At 39.1% G+C, this 22749-nt stretch overlaps 2 protein-coding genes across 3 annotated transcripts in view; one reads left to right on the top strand and one right to left on the bottom strand.

Moving 5' to 3' along the window:
- The window catches only part of C3H2orf76 (chromosome 3 C2orf76 homolog), a 113331-nt gene extending 102147 nt beyond the window's left edge, over positions 1-11184 (bottom strand). The window contains exon 1 of one of the 2 annotated variants that reach the window (XM_051985750.1): positions 10904-11184. The gene's annotated coding sequence lies outside the window, so the exon portion shown is untranslated. The remainder of the gene's footprint in view (positions 1-10903) is intronic. The other variant, XM_051985751.1, reaches the window with a different exon arrangement.
- A 45-nt stretch (positions 11185-11229) lies between these two features.
- TMEM37 (transmembrane protein 37) lies at positions 11230-18394 on the top strand. Its single transcript, XM_051985746.1, has 2 exons — positions 11230-11355; positions 14905-18394. Exons 1-2 carry the CDS (start codon positions 11335-11337, stop codon positions 15475-15477), a joined length of 594 nt encoding a protein of 197 aa, XP_051841706.1. The 5' UTR covers positions 11230-11334; the 3' UTR covers positions 15478-18394.
- The last annotated feature ends 4355 nt before the right edge of the window (positions 18395-22749 follow it).

Below are 22749 nucleotides of genomic sequence, written 5' to 3'. Positions count from 1 at the left end.
TAGGCTGGTGATCTCAAAACTTTTTAAACCAGGAACTCTTATCATTATAGAATTTTTAAGTATTCACCCCTAAAATGTGCACATTTAAATTACATTTAATTATAGTACATATATATATATATACACACACACACATAAATCACAGTAAATATACATATAAATAAAATATATATAAATCACAACCTCTTTTCTTTCCTGGTGGTGCTTCAGGAGAGAAATATGCTTTAAGTCTCTAGATGAGGAGAAACTTTGAGCCTTCTCCCACCCAAGGTTGCCATGAATAAAAGTTCTTCGCCTCTTTGCATTTGGTCTTTGCTGTTTTAGATAAAGAAAACTGGGAAGAACTATGATCTTGTGAGATTGAAAGGGAGTCATCGGAAGTCTGGGATACTAAGTCCATGCCTTGATTTGCTGCAAGCTTAACAATGAGGAGCAAACACCCAAATAACTTGCTTGTATCAGTATCATCAGAAATGCAGATTCATCCATGCTACATGTGTAAGTGAACTTGGAATATTATATGAAAGTGGGTGAAGTCTGAGCCCATTCTCCCCAGGGATCAAGATGATAGAAGAAAAAAATGTGCAGCTGTGAGTTTGGGGGAAATATTTGCATTTGTACTCCTGTTAGATCTTCACAGTATTGCAAAATAAATTTTAAAAAAACAGAATAAATGCATATTTTAAACTCACACAAAAGAAGAAATTTAGAAAAGATGATATAAAGATGAAGTAATATCTGATCCTAGATTCAATACAAAGGCACTAGAGTTTGAGTTAGGGAGTACATGGTCACATCTACCCCATAAGGAAATCACTTTGGCAGATGTGTGAAGGAAAGAGAGGAAAAGAGACACTAGAGGCAGAGACCAATTTGGAGACTGCTGCATGAGTCCATATGAGAGATAATGTGGGCTGAATTATGGTGCTAGCTTTTTGAGGAAAGTGAAGGAAACCTGTAAGAGATAATGGAGGCAGAACTAATAAGATCTGACAACTCATTAGAAAGAGAAACAAAGATGGCACCACGATTTAAAAAACCTGAGTAAAAGAATGATGACAATCTCTTCGGTAACAGAAGGTTGGAAAAGGAGTGGGTCTAGGGAGAGAGATGTAAGGACATCTCTGGTTCAGATCAAAACATGACCTGCTTGCTTATGCTGTGTGACTCACTCTGCTGCACACAAAATTAAACAGGGCAGACTGGACTCTATTCATCTGTAACTTATTCCAGGGCCAGTGCCTGCTTCCTGATCTGATCTAGAAGCAGGACTTTAAGATGAAATTTTGCCAAGGCCTCTGTACAGCTGCAGTGGGTGGCAAAGAGTTTAGATTATAAGAGCCTCAGGAACCACACCTGGCTCAGCACAGGAGAAAGAGAATCTGTACATGCAGGAAATACTGAGGGATAAGCATAGGTGAGCTTGTATTGGCTACAAGCCCCACCACTGACTCCTATGATGAGAATGGGATGGAACCTGTCTTTCCACCTTTTACACTGGGAATGGAACCTGCTTTCCACCATCCCAGTTCCTATTTTGGAGACAATTGCAATAGGCCACATTTATTTTCATGCACATATATAATCATATGTGTATACACACATATATGTATTATCCACATGTCCATATGCACATGTATGTATACACACATATACACATATAATCTGGTAAATGTTTAACAGAGACAATCCTAGATGGCATAATGAATAGAACGCCAGACCTGAATATTTTCCCGAGTTTGAATCTGACACTTACTGTGTGACCTGGGCAAGTCATTTAAACCTACTTGCCTCAGTTTCCTCATCTGTAAAATGAGCTAGGGAAGGAAAGGGCAAACTACGCCAGTATCTTTGCAAAAAACAAACAAACAAAAAAAAAAACCCAAATGGGGTCACATACAATTGGACACAACTGAAATGACTGAATCACAACATGTGTTTAACAACTGGCTCTCCAAAAAGAAAACCTAGAAAGGGCATAGTTTTAAGTTTAATTTGCATCATTAACATTTTCTCTGTCAGTTAAGTCTACACAATCAATAGAACAATAAATTGAGCCTTGAATGGTAGTATTGGCCAGGTTCTTAGGTAGAAATGTTCACATTAAAAATTTAACAATCAGCTCATGAGTCCCTTTGAGGGGATTCCAACACAGTTATGCATATACCCATCTATTTATCTAATCCAATCTAAGATGGATAGAATCCCAAACTAACTAAGGAATGCTTTTTTATTTTATAGTTTAAAAGCAACAGCACTAATAATACATTATTCTACATTGTGACTTTCCCCATTGCAGTTTTAATATATTATAGGTTGGCTTAAGAAATTAAGTGGGAATTTTAGGGAAGTTTTGCAGAAGCTGCAGACAACACACAAAAGGTTTAGAAACACATAAATACATAAAATATATATGCATAGTATTCTATAATAGCAACATATTTTATCTTTTAATACCATAATAATTCCAGTTTCTTCTTTGGTATGAAGGGAGGGACAAAAATATTTTACATGTATTTTCCAGAATTCTAGAGTGCCATGCCTCCTACCCTTCCAATATGGAAGGGATAATTGTACTATTAACAGTGACATATAAATTGCTATTCTGTGTGAGTACAGTGTGTATAAGGTGATTAAAGGTAGTATGTATAAATGAACAGATGGTTGGACTAATGGATACCTAAAGTGTAGCGTGATGGGAGAAGAGTGGAGTAGTGTTCTCTCCCTGTTCTACCTTTTCTTATATTATGCTGAGCCATTCCTATTGAGGTCTAACAAATTCAATTCAATTAAACACATTTATTAAGTGCACACCCTTTATTAGCTATTCCTCCAGGCTTTGTCCTAGGCCATTTTCTCTTCTCTGTCATTTCTTAGTCACTTCATCATCTCTCCTGGGTTCTGATTATCATCTCTATGCAGATGATTCATAGATCTATATATCTAATCCTAGGTTCTCCCTTCAACTTCAGTCCAACATCTACTAGAATCATTTAATTTCTGCCTCAGTGTATTCAAGTCTAAAATGGAGATAAATAATAGCACTTACTTAACTGAGATGTTGTGAGGATTAAATGGGAAAATATTTGTAAAGTGTTTAGTATAGTGCCTGGCACATTAATAAATGTTCTCTTCCTACCCCCAACCAGTCATCTAATAGACAAGTAAATTGGATGCTTTAGACAATGGGAAAGCCTGTGTAGATGGCTCTGAGCTCAATGCTAGAAATGCAAATAGGGGTAGAATAATTCCCTGCCATGACTTCACTGTTTTAATGAGGGAGACAACATGTAAATAACTAAGAATATATATGCAGATGAGAGGTGATCTCCGAGAAAAATGCATCAGCAGAAATGTTTTACAAGACCACACATGAATAACCTGTATCAAACTGCTTGCCTTGTCAATGAGGGGAATAAATCAGGAGGGAGGGAGAGATTTGTATATATATGATTGTGATGGAATACTATTGTGCACACAAGTAGTAGTATTAGTGATAGAAAAAGCATTAGAAGATGTAGTAGTAGTAGTAGTAGAAGATGATGAAAGAAAAATAGAAGAGGCAGAAAATAATGAAGTAGAAATAGAAGTAGAAAAAAAATAAGAGTAGGAAGAAGAAAAAATTAAAATTGTTTTAAAAAGTAATTGGGAAAATAAAATATTAACATTTTTTAAAAATGCTTATTGATTATAGATAAATAAAGGAAGGAAGGAAAACAAACAAAATAAATGAATAGAATTCATGGGAATAGATGAAGACACCAAGATAGATAGTATAGGTAAAAAAGAGAGAAAGGCCCATGCCAGAGTCTTGGGGGATACCTATAGTGAGTGGATGAGTGGACTGACAAGGATGAAGATCCAGCAAAGGAATCTGAATAATCTGACAGGAAAGGGAACCAAGAGAGAGCAATGTCAAAAAAAAAAAAAAAAAATAGAGAGAGGAGAGAGCTGATCTCCAGGAGGAGTGCTTGATCAACAATGTCAAATGCTTTTGAGACAGTGACTGATTAGGACTAGGAAAAGGCCATCAATCATACTTGGCATTTGAGATTACTGTCATTTTGGAGAGAATAGTTTCAGTTTAATGATGAGTTTGGAAGCCAGATTTCAGAGAGTTTTAGAAAAAAAGTGAAAAAAGAGAAAGTAGAAGACCAGAATGGGTGGAGAGTTCTTTAAAGGAGTTTAAAAGAGTTTAATTGAGAATGGGAAAGGAGAAAGGGAAAGCTAGCAAGGAGAATGGGCTGGGATGGTGGAAATATCTTTGTGTTTGTAGGTAGCAGAGAAACCAGCAAGAAAAGAAGATAGGGATAGTCGGCTGGAAAGAAAGGAAGGATTTGAGATCAAGGGTACATAGAGGGATTGACCTTGTCAAGGTGAAGGGCCACTCTTCAACTCACGCCAAAGTGAAAGAGGAAATCCTGGTGGAAGCTTTCTGAAGGGGTGAAAGGAAGAGCACCTCCAATACAGAGGAGAGGGCCTAGGAAACAACTGAAAAAGACATCTCAAACTCAGCCCCTCCAAAACAACTCATTATTTTCCCTGTAAAAACAAATTTTCTTCCTGTTTTGTCAAAGATATACCCCAAATCACTCAGGTTACTAAATCCTTGATTCTTCACTCTCCTTCCCCCAACATATTCAATGAATAGCTAATCTCACTGCTTTTACCTCCACATCTCAAATATCTATCCCTTTTTCTCTACTCCACACCACTACCACCCTATTTTTGCCACTTCTTGCGTGGTCTGGTGACTTCTAATTGGCCTTCCTGCTTCAAATCCCTCTCCACTCCAATCCATCCTCTACAAAGTAGTCAAAATGATTTTCCTTAATCTGACCATTTCAAGCCCCAATTTAGTAAAGTTTTGTAGCTTTCTGTTACCCTAGAGAGCATAATATATAATAGAATATAATATAGATAATATAGTCACATATTAATTAGCTCTAAATCTCTATCTAGTTTCATTGTACATTTTATAGTACCAGATCTATCAAGTTTCATTGTACATCATTCTCCCTGAAGCACTCTCTGATTCAGCCAAACTTATCTTCCTTCCACCTTCCCACTCAGTAACTTTCATTCCCTATGCCCAGAATCCACCACCTTTTCCTCACTGAATGCTTTCCTTTTAAGAAGCAGCCCAAGCACCACCTTTAAGGCAATCAGGTCTTTTGTTAATTCCTCCCAACTTGGGAGCTCCCTCAGCTCCCTATCTGGTTTGTTAGGCCCAAGGGTCTTCCCTTTGGATTTAATTATTTAGATTTTTTTTTTTTTTTTTTTTAGGGAGAGGTGGTGAAAGAGGCCATTCTCTGCCTCAATTTCTATCTGTCCTTTATCACTGAATGGATGCGGCTTCATTCAAACTGAAGCTTAGTTTAAATTTAGTTTTAAAGGGCCAAGGTCTCCCATTGCACTAAGGGTCATCTATATCTGGCCACTGGACCCAGATGGCTCTGGAGGGGAAACTGAGGCAGGAGATCTTGCACAGTCTCCCTCATTTAAAACCTAATCACTTGCATATCAAGGCATCACCTCCCGGATGCCTTAGTTCTCTTCAACAATAAAGGATACTATTACTATTATTTAATCCTGCATCTACTAGGTGTCTTCATTAGAATAGCAATATCTAGGGAATAGAGAGTTTCTGATAATAGTATGTGTCAACCAAGGCTTGTTGATTGATAAATATTATATGCAAAGAACTGTGTTAATTTAACTTTCATAGCACACAAGCCATAATGATAAACAAACATTTTGATTTTTAAAAAAAAGACTGGAGGGAAAAAATAGAATTCAGTTTACAGAATATGATTTTTTGAATAAAGTTTGGGAAAACACATTGTTTCTCTTTTCTATCACTCCTCATTAAGGCTTCCTCAAACCTTAATTGTGACAACATCAGAAGCCAACCCAAACTGGCAAAATCTGGATCATTCACTCAGGTCATTTCTGCAACTCACAGCAGAAATATCACCTTGTGACCCCAGTGGCCCAGAGAAATAAAGAGAAAGAAAAGCCTGGGCTTTAGGAAAGAGAAAACTGTGTCAGAAGAGATGATAAACAAGTTCCACGTAGCATTCCTTAAGCAAGAGAGATCAGACTTCGTGGCAGGTGGAGAGGGAGCAAGGAAATGATAGCAAGGAAAAAGAAGATCAATGAGGAAATGAAATTGGTAAAAAATCAGCAAAGAGGTGGGGGGAAGGTGGAGGCAGTTGGGGAAAAGGAAATTTAGTGACTGGTTCCATGGGTTTGACAGATAGGTAAAGCTGTTAATGAGATCAGTAATAAAAGGTAGTTGAAAGAGTTATTCACCCTGGCACCAAGGTGTCCTTACCAGGTAACTATAAAAACTGATACCATTATTCCCTTGATATCCTTCCCATACCTCTAGTATGTGGCTTACCACAACTAGATTGCTGAGCCACAAGAGGCCTCTGGTATCTATATACATTTTGTTTTTCCTTTATCCTGAGTCTCTCTGAGACTATTTCCCTTCCTAATACTATAACCCACCCCAGGGCAAAGCCCTCTCATATTATAATTCCCTCGGGGAATGAGGTTGTCATACTTTTTCTAACACAGTCATCAAATTCTGTGATCCCTAAATACTTGTCATATCTTGTCGGGCTGTAATAATGATGAACTGATTTGAAAATGCTTCTTCCATAGAGCAGGAGTTCCCCAAGGTAAGGGGACTGTGTCCTCCATCAGAATGGAAGTTCTTTGAAGAAATCAGGATTTCTCCTCTCCTTCCACCTGCATTCAGGCCCCAACACTGAGCTTTAGAAAATAAGGAATGCCAACCCTATAAAACATAATGCCCTTGAGGAAATGGACTGTTTGTTCATCTTTGAAATCTTTGAAATTAGGCATATGCCTGCCACATTGTAGGTGTTTTTGTTGAGGCTAGATTTGGGGTACCTAAATGAGATTAAGGTTTAGTTGCGGTCTAGTGGCAGGTTTGGGCTACAGGGAGTCAAGCAAAGATCCCCTGCAACCCCTTTGGATTTGGCACAAGGATACAGCAGCAAATGGAATCTAGTAGCAACGCGAGTCCCCAATAAAAGCATTTATTGGCCCGAGAGGTAGATTGATAAAAGAGGTTTATTATTGGGTTTGGAAGTAAGGAGATAAATGAAGGTGGAGATAAGGAGGACACCAGATAGAGGTTCTAGTGGACAGGTCCTCACATAGAATCTCTGCAAAAAAAGGGGTCCCAGCGTCTCCCTTTTATAATGAAAGATTTAGTTCGAGGGGCTTTTGGGTGTAGCCCCAAAGTTGGCTCAGATCCGGGTGGGGCTGGGACAGGTCCAGATCTTCTATTGTAATTCAAAGGGACCGGGATTGTAAGTTAAAGGGTAATTTACATTATTAACTAGGAGGGGGTGGGAATCTAGAAAGGAATCTTTCCCACATCATTTTGAGAAATGTTTGTTGAATAAAGGAATCGACTATTATTAAATAAATATTCTTAATGAAGAATTCTTAAAGAATATTAATTCTAAATTAATATATTTAAATGAATAAAGGAACCTATTATGCTTAACACTTTTCTTAAGATTCACATCTCAATGACTGTACAAAATAGACATTATGATCCCCAGGGCACCTAGCTAATATATGAAGCTTTAAAGTTTGCGAACCACCTTCCTTACAAGAACCCTGGGAGATGAACAGCCAGGAGAGTTATTGTCCCCTTTTGTAGGGAGTAGGGATGGGGAGAGGACTGATTTTAGAGATTCAGAGCTGGTATCAGAACCAGAATTTAATCCAGATCCAGTATCTCTACCATACCACCAAGGTGAATGACACCCACAGGAAAAGTCCTCAGTTCTCCTTTCTATCAAGGATCATCCACTGATAGAATATCATCCTCTCCAAGAGCAATATAGGCAGAGAATGGAAATGAAATCAAAAAGCCCCAGAATAATCCAGAATGGGTGTTGCTACCTTTCCCCCAGGGTGCCCTGGGATCACAGAGAAACACATTGGCCCAGAAAAGACAGAAAATTAAGCTAGATATGTAAAAGCCATTCTGATAAAACTTGGATTTTTTTTTTTGGGGGGGGGGATCTCTAAGTCACCAAAGGCCCTGGGAGTAGACTTTCTTCCTACTCCCAAAGAAAGCTAGGGAAGTAGGGACTTTAGGATGGAGGTTTGTTTGTTTTTCAGTGAGAGACTAAGACAATAAAGGCACACAGGAATGAGTGGGAGATTTCAAGAGCTGAGTTGGAAATAATCAGCAGCCAAGGCTCAGCAGAGGAAAGAAAAAGAAGAGGGGGAAGAAAAAAAAAAAAAGGCTGAGTTTGGGCAAAGAAGGGAGAGATCTTAGAGGGCCATTGGCCTTACAGGCATCACAGAACAGAAGATTCAGGCTGAAGCTGCCCTTGTACCCATTATTCAAGGACAAAGGAAAGTTCTAAGAAAAGATTTGTGTTTTCCCCAATTTCCCCTCCCTATACCTATCAACAAACAAGTTAACAAGTAACACACTTGGTTCACTTTCCTTAGACTGGTAACCTGAATTTTGCTTCAATCATAGAGAATAGAGGTTAATTGGAGATAAACATAAATTAAATTTAGGCAGCGAGCCACGCCTTTGCCTAAATGTTAAGAATTTTCCTAACAGGAGGCTTTTGTGTATATGTATGTCATTGTATACGGAACTTTTTCATTTATATAATAAATAGTAGAAAAGGATACCAGAAGGATTTAAAGGACTATTATACTGCCCCTAGATTAGAATATGATCTAAATGCTATACTATGTTACAGTTCGTTAAATCTCCTGAGATAAAGAGGGTTTGGAGAATAGTGACATCCATGTCCCATACAACAGTCAAGAAGGGGGAATGTGGGAAGTGAGACACGAGGACAGACAGACACACACTCAAGGACAGAGTCAGAGACACACCCACAAAGACAGACACACAGATAAAGACAAGAATGTATTCATTGCATTATGCTAATTGCTGGGGATTCAAATACCAGCAAGAAAGACTGATCCTGCCCTTAGGGAATTTACGTTCCTAGGGAGGAAGATTAAGAGGGCTGTTAAGTGTAAATAGATTGGGAAAGGGCTTGAATTCAGGAAGACTCCACTTCTGGAATTCAAAATGGGGCATCAGACACTTTCTAGCTCTATGACCCTGGGGAAGTCACTTAACGCTATTTGCCTCAGTTTCCACATCTATGGAAATGGCAAAACCACTCCAGTTTCTTTACCAAGAAAATCCCAGATGAGGTCACAAAGGAGCCCAATTACTCACCCTTTAAGGAAAGATAGAAAAAAGGCTAGAGGAGAAAACTGAGAGGTGGTATCTAAGTGTAGTTAGGGTAAAACAAGAGCTTGCCTATCTTCCCAATGAATCTCAAAACTTTGGAATCTTCAATAGTTCTCCCTCTTCCTCATTCAGACATAAAGTCCTTTCTACCTCAGTCAAATCTCTGGCATCCTATACCTCCTCTCTGCATTCATATTGTAATCACCTTTTCAGATCCCTATCACTTCTGGCCAAATAAATTCCTAATCAGTCTGGCTGCTTTTAGTCCATCCCCCATTCAATTGTTGTTTGTCATTCATTATCCAACAGGACCAAGACATCAGGAAGTGATACCAGGACATGGAAATGAATTGGATTTAAGTGAGGGAGAGCTAAGCCAAATCACCAGCCTCACTCTTTCCTCCATAGCCATCTGGGTCCAGTGGCAAGATACAGAACAGGAGATGGCTCTCCACTCACTGGAAGACCTTTAACTGGTCTCAATTTGATTGAGGCAACGTTCATTAAGTTAGGTAAGAAATAAGGTAGTCAATGATCTCTTTTACCTAGTCATTGTGTGTATGTGTGTGTGTGTGTATGTGTGTGTACATATGTATCTCAACCTGGGAGAGGAAGAGCCTGAGATTTTCTGACTAAAAAAGAAACAATCGCTATTTATATTTATGTTCTCAGTCAATCTAGGCTCAATGAGCAAGTGGGGCTCCTCCCAAGACCTGTAGTGGATTCAATTCTTGACAATCTGAGTGATTTGTACTTATTCGACGCTTATTCAATACTATTCAGTATTTAGTTTCAGTAATCACCATTCAGTAAACACCACTCTGGTCTTGGCACTTTTACTTTAAGAGCCCGAGGTGAATGCCCATTGCCCATCAAGGTCTGGATAGTTAAATCCCGAGTTCCCGAAAACTCTTAACTTTATATTCCATCACTTCTTTTTATGTTTCTTTTTTGGAACCAAAGTCTATCTTCTGTCCCTTCTTTTGGTCCTCTTTCCTGTTTCTTTTTTATCTTTACTCCCATAATTTTCCATGCTAGAAATGGTCTCCTTACTCCACCTTATCTAAATTTATCAGTTGACGTGTCTTCATTTATTCAAAGCCCAATTCACACGCTGCCTCTGACTCCTGTCCCTCAGCCAAAGTTGAAAATTACCTCTCAATCTCAAATTCCTCCACAGAACTTTGCCGGGGTACCTCATTTGCACTTCCCTACGAACATAGTTATTTGAGCACTTGTTTTTGCAATTAGACTCTGAATCACAGAAATTGCATTCTATCTTTGTATCTCCAGCACCTACCACAGAGTGACTGCCTAAATAGGTGGAATGGGACGGACCTTTAAAAAAAAAAAAAGGCACCTTCATATCTCCTCTGTTTTGTCCTCACTGTAAAGAAAAGGTTATTTTTCTTTTCTCCACCCACTCCACCTTCAACTACACACCTCCTTTCAAGAAAAAGAAACAGGGTCGAGTTTCTGGTCTCTAGTCTTTTCCGCTACCCGCCTGCCTGCCCTCGAGGAATTTATACTCCAGTGCGGGACACCAGACCCACAAGTGAAACCCGAGACCTAGTTCAAGGTGGCACATTAGCAAGTACGGGGCACCTTCCTACTGACCGCAAATATATCAGCCGCGGGAGCCCAGGCTCACTCTCCCCAGAGCCTTCTTCCCCGGTTCCCTAACGGTCCGCTTTGCTGGTCCAGCTCCCCCATTCTTTGTCCGCGGATGTACTTCTCCAAAACTCATCGACCTCAGGACGCCCTCCCCCAACTTCTCTCGGGATTCCTCGGGACCTCTCTAGCTGACTCAGCGCAAGGGGAGCTGCCTAGGGTAGCCTGGGGCGGGGCGATGCAACCAGCCTGGGGTTAATTGCTCTGTTTTTAACCACCCTTCCCTCCTCTTGCCCCAAGCCTCCCGGGTCTTGACTCCGCCTACTCTCACCCGACGTGTGGTCACTGCTAGTCAGCCAGCTGCCGGAGGCACTTTGGCCTTTGCGAAGGAGTCGAGGCTGCTTTGTCCATCAGCCGAGTTCGCTCTTGCTGGCAGTATGACGGCCATCGCGGTTCAGGTATTCGGGAGGGGACCCCGAGAGGGAGATCCCGCAAGAAACTTTGGCCGGGGGCACGGGAGTCTCCTACTGAGGAGCTGGGGGTCTCGGTGTTCTTCCGAGCTCCGGCATGCGTCTCCAGGACTCTCCGGAATCCCGGAGGCTGGGCAGAGAGAGAGGCGTACTGCCCTTCCCCACCGTCACCCTGTTGCAGACGAATTTGGCTTGACCTGGTCCCCAAGTTGGCCTTGGAGGTAACTTTCTCCGCTGCCTGTAGCCGGAGACAGTCCAGATTTGTCCTGTCTACGCCTGGATCTCAGTCTTTGGTTCCTAATTTTTGAGTTAATTTCTGCTCTAGTGCAGCTTGAGGGCTGGAGAGGAGCGGGAAAAAAAACTTGGAATTGCAGGTTCGGGAGGTGGACACTTGTCTCGTCTATTCTCTGCCTGCCCTTCCCGCAGAGATTCCATCGGACCTCTGTCTCCCGGCTCTTAGGGATGGCCCTAGCTATTGAGAACGTTTTCCCCAGAAAAAGGAAGTGTAAAATGGCTTGTATTAGAAAAAAGTCAAAGAGAGACCAAGTTGGAAAAGCTGCGTCAAATTTCGTACATACACTCCGAAGATGACTTAATGCTTCCTACAATGCGACAGCTGTGGTAGGATTCCCTGAAAAGTTTTTGCCAGATACATTTTTTTAACTCTACTGCTGTTTGCTTACACTCTTGCCAGATATTCTGAGTTTCTTTTTCTACATTTCAGAATAGTATCTAATTGCTAGGGACTCCTAATATAAAGATGGGTGTTTTATTTATATTTTTAAAATGTAAATTTTTAGTTTAAAAAATTTTTTTAACCCCTTCCACTTTCTTCTGTCACAATCAAAACATATTTGCCTTAACTACTTTGGTCACTTGGTTCAGGTAAATGAATTTGTAAAAGTACTCGAGGCTCCGATACAGAAAGATCCATTTATGAAGTAGAAATGGATCAGGAATTGCAGGTAAAGGCCTTAAACTTGGAGACAGTAAGCCTTTCTTTTCTTGTGATATTCTGTTATATATATGCTAGTCTCCCCAATCCCACCCTTCTTTGAAGCCCCTTCAAAGTGGCTCAACTAGATACTGCCTTTTTTGAGAGAGAGAGACAAAAAAAAAAGACAAAACACTTGGGTTTAAGTGACCTTCAACTTTTTAGAGGCCCAGGATCTTAGTTTTTTCATCTGTAAAATAGGAACAATTATTACTTGCCCTACCTATTTCACAATATTTCTGTGGAACAAACAAGATAATGCAAGTGTTTTGAAAATTTAAAGTATTCGAATCTTTGGAAAATATAATCTGATTTTTAAAAAGAACTTTCTAATTGAAAATAAAGGACTTTTTTTTTTTTGACGTTGTAAGACATTGTGGAATAACTGCTGTAGAAGAAAGATGATTTCAGAAAACACAAGATCTAGTGCCTGCAATGGGTATTGGGATGACTGATACTTCAAGGTTAGGGCAATGATCATGCTCCTTGAACAGTTTTCCTTCTCTTTCTCAGCTTCAATTGCAGTTCCAAAAATGTTTTTCTAAAATCATGGGATTTGCTTTGCTATTATGTTTAATAGGAGAACACCCAAGTTTGCTTTTTTAGCCAACTTCCTTCTTTACTGTCATGTAACTGTTAACTCTTTAAAAGAAAATCAGATGTTAGCAATTTCTAGTAGTTCTACAAGTTACCATAATTTTGGATCCAGAGCACAGAGAAATCAAAGTCATGGATGACTAGAGGTAATTCCTACTCCGTTTTAGTTATTACAGTAGAACCACAGAGTATTAGAATCATGAGGAACCTTGATAAAATTGAAAACAACTTGGGGGGTGGAATAGGGATTAGAAATTTAAGGATTTTTTTTTCTTTTTTGGTGGATAAAGAGGTTTCAATATAACCTACCTCAGAAGCAAGAGGAATAATTAGATCATTAATCGTTTTATCTCTCTGTTAACTTGAAAATTCAGTGATTCTTTAAAAACAAACAAAACACTGAATAGCTCTTTCTGGTACTGGATAGCCCTGAAGACTAAAGTCCTTTCTCTACCTAGGACAGGTGGAGCAGTATGTTTTGCTGATGGAGCTGTCTTTAAGGGTGAAAGGTTTCTCTGTCCGTGATTGAAATGGATTTAGAGGTCATTAAACCTTTGTTAGCCACCCAGTATGTAACAGGCTCTGTGCTAAGTACTGAAGATACAAAGAGGCAAAAGATTGCCCCTGCCCTCATGGAGCTTATTATCTATTATAATAATCATAGGATTTAGAGTTTGAAAGATCTTAGAGATCATTAATTTCATCCCATGATAATAAATTCACATTGTGTTTTCTTAGCTTGCCAAAAAATCAAAATCCTTTATTTTTCAAAATCTATCTCTTCCCATGAAACAGATAGTATATATGTCATCATCTCCATTTTGCCTGTCAAGTCACTCAACACAGCTTAAGTAAATTGTCCAAGGTTACTTAGCTGATGGAGTTAGCAGCAGAGCAGTGACTAGTACCTCAAGCTGTTCCTGAGCAAAGACAGAGGGGTGTATCAGTTCATAGCTTAGTTCCATAGCAATTGGGTTTCAGGTGTGTGACAGTCCCTTTATGATTCAGTTTCCCCAGATGATGATGGCTATAATGATACCCTACCTATTTCACAAAACTAGAATGAATTTAAAGTACACATAGGTTTATGTGTACTTTGAAAAGAAAAACATTTGTTTAAATGAAACTCAGAGTAAATAAATGGAGAGGGAAGGTAAGAGAGATCCCCCTATAGTGAAGAACCCGATTTTCCCCACCCATTTCACCAGATTTACAATCAACACCAGTTTTTTTTCCAGGCAGTCATCCTTGCTGCCAGTTCCCTCTTATCATGTTTTATCAAGCTGCCAACAATGCTGTGTTTAAAAAAAAAAAAAAAAAAAAAAAAAAAAAAAAAAAAACAACCTTCTGCCCAGGTCACCTTGGGGAACCATTTTACAGCTGAAACTCAGACCCAGAAGAGGTAGTCTTGTACAGAAATGAAGTCAGAAGATCCAAATTTAAATATTGCCCACTTCTATTTCTGACCACCTGTGTGATGTTGTATACATAACTTATCCTCTCTAGAGCTCAGTTTTTCCTCAGCTGTAAAATGAGGAGATTGGATCATTAGCCCAATACTTCACTATAAATCCTACTGCCTTATGAATGGTATACGCAGTGACCTAACATGTTAGTGTCAGTGCTAGGAATAGACTAGGGTCTGATTCTCTATCAGCTCTCTTTTCATCAGACCTTATTAGGTTTGCCCCTAGCCGGGCAAAAAGGACATTCTAGAAAAAAGGGATAACAGAAACACAGATTTGGAGCTACCAAAACACAGGGCAGGTTTGGGAGCCATTGAGTAGGAAGGAGCTGGGGGTGATAATGGCAGCAGCAACAACAACAATAATAGCTAGCATAGTGCTTTAAGATTTGCAGATTTGTTAACACATTTGATAAAACTCAAGATGGACTCTGACGCTAGACTGTAGAACTTCTAATTCATGTGGTATGCTGTCTTCCAGGCTCAGAAGCTACTGGCTCAGAAGAGGCCGGCCAAGTCCTTCTTTGAATCATGCATCCGATCCCTGATCATTCTGTGTGCTGCCTTTGCTGTGGTCCTGTCTTCCATCTCTATATGTGATGGCCACTGGCTCCTAGTGAAGGATCAACTCTTTGGCTTGTGGCACTTCTGTGCCTTCACCAATAATAGTGAGCTGAATTGCTTCACAGACTTGCATCTTGCCCAGGTGGATGGAGTAGCAGTGGGCATGGTCCTGGCCCGAAGTATGGGGGCTCTGGCTGTGGTGGTGGCCATCTTTGGCCTGGAGCTCCTGATGGTCTCCCAGGTGTGTGAAGATGCTCACTCCCGGCGGAAATGGGCCATGGGCTCCATCCTCATCCTAATCTCTTTTGCCTTCTCTTCTATGGGTCTCTTCAGTTTTGTGATCCTCTTCAAGGACCAGGTCACCTTCACAGGTTTCACCTTGATGTTTTGGTGTGAATTCACCTCTTCCTTCCTCTTCTTTCTAAATGGAATCAGTGGCCTTCACATCAATAGCATCACGTACCAGTGGAATGAACCAAAGAATTTTTAGAAAATGAGAGAGAACTCCTTCCTGAGAATGATTTTCTACTTGATGGCTGAGAGAAATAGACTCTGCAAAGCCACTGACTTCTTTCAAGCCATATACCATTTTTTTGTGGAGCTTTTGATTTTTTTTTCCCAAACAAAATACCTTGTTCTTATTCATCCAGAAGTCTCGAGAAAAAGTTTTGGAGTCAAGGTTCAGATGCCAGTTTTTTTGCAGAAGAGAAGTGACATTTAAGTTAAATAGGCTGGAGCTATGGGAACAATTTAAGCAGGGGTCAAATAAAGAGCTGACAGTATTCCAAAATTTTATTTCTAAGATAGAAAGATGCCCTATGAAAGGTTGCATGACCTTTGGGCTATGCAGTCAAGGAAACCCCAGATGACAACTCTGTAGCAGAGGACAAAGTGGGGGAGGGAGGGAAGAGTCCATCTAGATTCAATAGGTAGGGAGCCCAAGACAATTAAGTTCCTTTTTCAAATGTATTTTTTTTAAATTAAAGAATTTTAATTTCTCTGCCTTTCCTCAACAATATTTGAATAGTGTTGATTCCATGCAGGATTTCTAGCAGGAAATTCACACTTAAATTTTTCTGTATTAGCATAGGGTTCACTGAGTTGCTAAAAATAACTCAAGCTAGATTATTCTTGAGGAACTCCTCCCTCCTCGGCCCAGATCTTCAAAGATTCATCTTTGACCTCAAAAAGCTTCCTCCAGAAGTAACTTCTGCAGTTGACTTTAATGGAACACCATTAAAAGAGGATAATATACATCAGAGCAGTTTCTAAGGACTACTGCTTAGTCTGGTTTGGTTACATTTACATCCTGCCTCCTTCTTCCCTTCTTAAAAATCTCTGTATCCTTTCCTTTTCCTGCCTCTTCTTCCTCTTCCCCCACCATAATTCAAACTCAAAGGCCAGTTTTGTTCTGAAATGTACAGGAAAATAGAGTAAAAATACTTATCTTTAATTTTCAGTATTCTTAACCATTCTTCTTATAAGACCCCATCCACTCTTTAAAAAGATAAATCCTTCCCTGAGAATAGCCACTTCCATTCAAACTGGAGCAATTTCCTAAGGTTGGCCACCATTTTATTGTTGAAAGGAGAAAGAAATTGAGAGAATTTTATTCCTTACACATCTCATAAAGTTTTTATTTATCTTTATTAGATTCTTTTATTAAACAATTTAAAAATCTTCGGTAGTTCATTTTCCTCAATATAGAATAACCATGGAGCGCCTAAAGGGAGGGTTACCCATCTGACAGCCTTCTGAGATATGTGACTGATCTGGAACTCGAGATGTTTTTAGAATCCCTTGAACAAATTAGCTCAATAAAAACTTTTAGGTGATATGGTTTAATTGGATCCCTGAATTTGGGGGTGGAGTATTTCAATCACTATATAGTTCGGCTCTGTGGGGATATATATATAGTTGTGGCTATGGGGATACTTGTGAGAAAAAGGGGCTCAGATGTAGGATTACTGCTTACTGCTTTCTACCTGCTGGCCAGGTGATTTTCCTTTTCTGATCAAGCTCAACAGTGTTTGTTTCATTGTTTTTTTCTGCTTACTGAGTTGGCTTTTACTGACTTCTAATGTCAGGGACACATTCGTGTATGTGCCTGTGAGTTGCTGTGTTTATGCTTGCTTGCTTAAGCAGGCGCCACTAACTACTTAAATGGAAGAGTAAATTAATTTAGTGTTTTCCATTCCTCGAGCACAGCTTGTTTAAAAGCAAGAAGTCTTAATTAGTACACATACCTTGACCTGCTGGACTTTGCCAATTGTTGGGTGTCAGACCTTGGATAATGATTAATATCCCTCATTGAGTTTCTGTGTTTTCTAGGAGGAGGGTTCCTTCTTAGGTAGGAAAATAAAGATTATCATCTTTGCCAGCTGGGATTTATCTGCATTCTTTAGCTTTGCATTGTCTCCTTTCTAGGTCCTCCCAAGGCCAGTTTGGGGTGAAGGATTTCCCTCAGTCCATGACATTCATTCCTATCAGTTGACATTCTTTTCATTTCTATAGCTCTACCCCTCAGGTCTCCCCTCTCCCCCTGTGCATCTGGTCTATACTGGTTAATCTCAATCTCTTCCCTTCTGTTCAGACTTGTACTCAAACATTTTTTTTTTCCTTCCCTTTATGAGCCCCTAGCAGAGACCTAGCTTAGTACAACTGAGTTCTACCAGCTGTGTCTTTCTGGTCCCCTGCCTTGTTAGAGCTCTTGGAAGTGATGGCTGGCTCTATGCCGGGATAAGTTCTTTTTTTTACCAAGATAGTAATTACTTGATTTCAGTATTTATTTGGAAGACCCTTGGGGAAATGGGAAAAAGTCTGGAAAAGGTATCTATGCTCCTGGTTTATTTTAGGCACTTATATGGCTGCGTTTAAAAAGCAGAACATCCTTCTGGACATAAAAAAAAAGAAAAGAATCTTTCTGGGGGAAGACTACAGGGAACAAGGATAATAAGTGTTTGTCAGTAATCTTTATTATGGCATCATGGGAGAGACAAGATGAAATTACCTACAACCAGATTCCATTCCCCTAAAATCAGACTGTTAGTAGATTGGGACCTTTGTGAAACTGAGTAGGGATTCACAAGGATTAAGGATTTGGAGGCAGTTTTTCCTAACCAGCTAATTGGAGATTGGTGGCATTCTGAATGACAAAAGACACCAGTAGGGTAAAGGTAAGAGGCTAAAGCAGAAAGACTTCCTCCTCTTTATTTCACCTCTCTGGCAAGAGAGACCAGACATTACGCACAGACATTTTCTATCTATGTTCTAAATACAAAATATGATTATTTGTACTTAGACATTTTCTATCTCCTAAATGCAAAAGGCAAAAATGTGCACTTTTTCCAGTGTTTCCTTTAAATAAGAACTAAGTCATGTTCAATAAAGTAATTCACATCATACAAGTTCTAAGTGTGTTTGTCAGTAAAACCACTTTGAATTGAGGGACTTGAGGCAAAAGAGTCATCAACTGATTCTCTTTCCCTTCCCACAGAGAGGTAGTAATAGAGTCTGAAGTCTACTTGTATCAAACGAAAATAGTATGAAACTTACCTCATATATGTTATGGTATGTTTATAGTTTTAAATAAAATGCTCTCTGATTCTCACAACCCTTATGGAAGGGAAAAAAGATACTTTTCTCAATTTGACCAGTAAAAGTACAATCCAGATTGTTGAAACAAATTGTCCAAAGTCACACAGCAAGTAAGTGTTGGCTAAAATTAGAATCCGGGCCTCCCACTTGCCAGTCAGATTAGTGAAAGACACTGAGTTATTTCCTCAGTAGAGAATTTAGAAAATGTTTTTAGTCAACAGTATTGGTTACGTTGGAAAATCCTATAAAAAACCACAATTTCTAGCAGTTAACATGTATTGAAGCCAAGAGGACAGGATTGACCCAAAAGACTTGTGTTCAAATTCTGGTTTTATTTATGTCCTTGGGCCTTATTGTAGGGAGAGGAACTTTTTCCTTCCTTTTCTTAAAAAAACTTTCTGAGTAGGGCTTCAGGTAGGGTGACAGGAAGATTAACTGAGAGCTTTTGTTTCTCTTTTATTGGCTACATAAAAACATAAACATGAGCTATATTTTGATGTTCTGGGGAAACCTAGGTAGGCTGGCAACAATGAGTGCAATCAGAATATAGGTTGTAAGAGGGAGGGAAGAAAACATAGGTTATAGCTTCTGGGCTAAAGTGACCAATGATAGGAGATGCTGATGAAGACAATATGATCAGGAATGCTTTGGTCAAGGCTGACAGGATAAAGAATAAAGACTTGCTTGAAGATGTTTGTCTTTAAAACACAGAAATACTGAGGAGATCTGGGGTTTAATGTTCTTTCTTTGATGGGACAAAAAGAGTACCCATGATCCTCAGTACTTGTTGGGCCATTTATACCACACTAAGGAAAACAGCCATAACTCATGTAAATCAAACTATACTCTTGGATGTTGGCAGTAAAAAGCCATAGAAACAGATCTGAACAAATGGACCAAGACCATAGCTGAGAAACACAAGGAAAAGAAGAGTGCAAACACAAAATGAACTTAAGTTCCTGGAGTTCATGTGTGTAGGAATCCTTATCCCTGCCAAGATTGAAGCTGGTCCATGTAACCTAGAATTTCATTTTGGACAAGGGCTCCAAAGAGGTCCCCCCCCCCAATTCTGGGGTTCATTCAGGATGAGCAGCATTAAACATTTTTTCGTGTGTGTGTGTGTGTGTGTGTGTGTAATAGCATTTTTCTTTTTAGCTTATTTTTAAATGTACAATTTTCTTGGTTTTTTTGAATTGTTATATTACCATCTCTAACCATACCTATGAGAACATTCTACAATTATGTATTAGGAATATGTGTAATCTCTAAGGCCTTCCACTTAGAATACTAGACTCTTGGGAACAAATATTGATTTTGAGAACTCAGATATAAATTAGGGAGTCAGGTAGCCCAATCATCCAAGCAATTCTCCTAGACTCTTAGGGAACTTCATATTCCTTTTTCCCCCCCCAGAATAATAGCATTTATATAGAAGCTTATGGTTTACAATGCATTTTACAACCTCCCCAGAATAATAGCATTTATATAGAAGTTTATGGTTTACAATGCATTTTACAAATGTTATTTCATTTGATCCTCACAGCAATCTCATGAGAAAGGTTAAATGATTCGTTCAGGCTCACACAGGTAATAAGTATCTAAGGCAGTATTTGAACTCAGGTCTGTCCTGATTCCAAGTCTCATGTTCCTCTAGCAACTATACTACTCTAAACATAAGTAAATAAATAAAATCATGGGCTATGGTTTGCTTTACAACCCATATGACTAGACTTATGTATGGCTTTCATGTTCTTGAACAAGAGAGATATCCCAACTCTCTGGAGTATGTAAAAGAAGACTGGGGTTTAAATCTTTTTCTGTGTGACTTTGAACAAATCATTAACTGTCCTGGGCCTCAGTTTTCTCATCTGTTAAGTAAGAGGCTTGCACTAAATGATCTATGAGTTCTCTTCCAGTTCCAGATGTCTAAACTTATGCATGACAAAGGATTTCTATGCTGAAGTAAAGCTCCAGGATGTGGCTTACCCATACCTACTGTAAGGAACCAGAAACTTCATATTCTAATGATAGCTGCAAAGGAGCTCCTGGTGTGGAAACCCAAAGGGCCCCAGAGATGGCAGCAAATAGAGGCATAAGTAGAGTAATGAGATCTAACATATTTGGGCTGCTTGCCATCTAGGGGAGGGGGTGGAGGGAGGGAGGGGAAAAATCGGAACAGAAACGAGTGCAAGGGATAATGTAAAAAAAATTACCCTGGCATGGGTTCTGTCAATATAAAGTAATTATTAAATAAAAATTTAAAAAAAAAAAGTAGAGTAATGAGTTTCTAAATCAACATTTCTAGAGATTGGATAAAAAGTTCCTTAACCAAACAGGACCCAAAATCAAGAAGCAAGAAGAAGCAGAGCCATGACATGGAGCAGCAAATCTATTCCTCATTTCTGTATTGAGTGAAATAAAGGATGCCCTGAAATTGATGCTTCATTAGCCTGAAGACTAATGAACTGAGGACCCTTCTACTTTTTTTCAATAAAAACATAAATATGAGCTATATTTTGATGTTCTGGGGAAACCCTAGGTAGGCTGGCAACAATGAGCCAAATTCTGACAGGGGAAAACTGGATGAGAGTATGAGCCAAAGAGTGATTTTTGAAAAGCATCCTCCTCTCCACCCCCTAAGACTGAATTCTACAAATAGCAAAGCTGTTTCCAGAACTTAACTTCTGGGCAATGGGTTGCATCCATTTACTTCCATATTGTATATTTTAAGAAATAATAAGCCTTTTTTTGCTCCCAAATCTTTCTCACCAATCTTGGAATCATTCTTTTATGCCTAGCTTAAAATCTCCCTCTCTATTAAAGTTATTCCTCTAAGCTAAGATAAGAAAGGTAAACACATTGTCTCCCTCCTATGAAAGTTAATATATTTTTATATTTATGTATGTATACATATATTGAAACACCTATTTATAACAACCAATAAACTCTGAATCATCAAATCTGATGCCCTTGTCCATAATATTTAACCCATTGCCCATATTATCCTACTATACACTCTTTCTTCCCTTGACCTCACAAAAACCACCCACACAAGGAATCTCATCTTCCTTCAGCACATGGCTGAGAAAAGGAGGCGAGTTAAGATTTGGATCACAAAATTTAGAGCTAGAAAGAATCTTAGAAACCATTCTGGTCTAATTTCTATATTTTATATAGAGAATATATATATATACATATATATATACACACACACATATATGTAGAAAACTGGGTACCTGAGAGATTAAGTTGTAAATAACTCCCAGAAAGCTATAAACTTCAGTAATTGGGATGTTTCCTTACTAAGATTAATCAAGAGTGCATTTAAGCTTGAAATCATGGGAAAATAAAGTTCTGGCATAATTACCAGGGCGTTGTGAACTTTACATAAGACTCAGTCTCTAGAAACTAACAACATACTTCAGAGAGTTAGATTATAGAAAACAGAAACCAGGATTGGTTACAGAACAATACCTTTCATAGTAACATATGGTTTTAAGATATATAAGCAACATGACTTCTCTTTGTTGGATTATCAGCACCCCGTCTTCTTATTTTCGGCTGCCACATTGTGTTGTACTGGCCACAACAAATGGCTCCCAATATGGGGTCCTGATCCTGTCAGGCACTGATCATGTCAAGCAGTCCACAAGGGAAGCAGAGACTTGACAGGGAATTGGTACGGAAGATGGTCTTCTAGTGGTTGGTAGCCCGAGGGTAGCTGGAGGACAATGACCTAAGTCAAGGTAAGGGGAAGGTTCCAGCAGGGTCATTCACCAGCACTGCTCAGCTTTCATTTTTTCGGAGCAGAGACATAAAACAATGGGAGGGCAAATAGTTAAAGATTTGAAGAATGAAATGAAAGATCTTAAACTTTTATCGTTAAATTATGTTACAAAGGGGAATAAGGGCTAAGAAAAATAAGAGCATTTTAATGGATGTTTACAACAATGTGCTCTGGTTCCTCAGCAGCCCCCAAGTCACTATCAGTGAATGGAAAGCAGTTGGAGAAACTTTATATAAAGTTTGTAAAGAATTAGATTTAACACATATTTCTACCATGTTTAACATATTGGATTACTTGCTCTCTAGGGGAGGGCATGGGGAAAGGAAAGGAAAATTGGAACATAAGGTTTGTAAGGACTAATGTTGAAGAACTATACAC

The sequence above is a fragment of the Antechinus flavipes genome, chromosome 3 (assembly GCF_016432865.1).
Source record: "Antechinus flavipes isolate AdamAnt ecotype Samford, QLD, Australia chromosome 3, AdamAnt_v2, whole genome shotgun sequence".
NCBI classification, from domain to species: Eukaryota; Metazoa; Chordata; class Mammalia; order Dasyuromorphia; family Dasyuridae; genus Antechinus; species Antechinus flavipes.
Note: the sequence above shows the minus strand (reverse complement) of the source record. Positions and strands in the feature narration are given on the sequence as shown.

Coding starts and splice junctions, on each gene's coding strand:
- TMEM37 (XM_051985746.1), top strand. CDS start 11,335: ATGACGGCCATCGCGGTTCAG. Junction 11,356..14,904: donor TGACGGCCATCGCGGTTCAG/GTATTCGGGAGG, acceptor GCTGTCTTCCAG/GCTCAGAAGCTACTGGCTCA.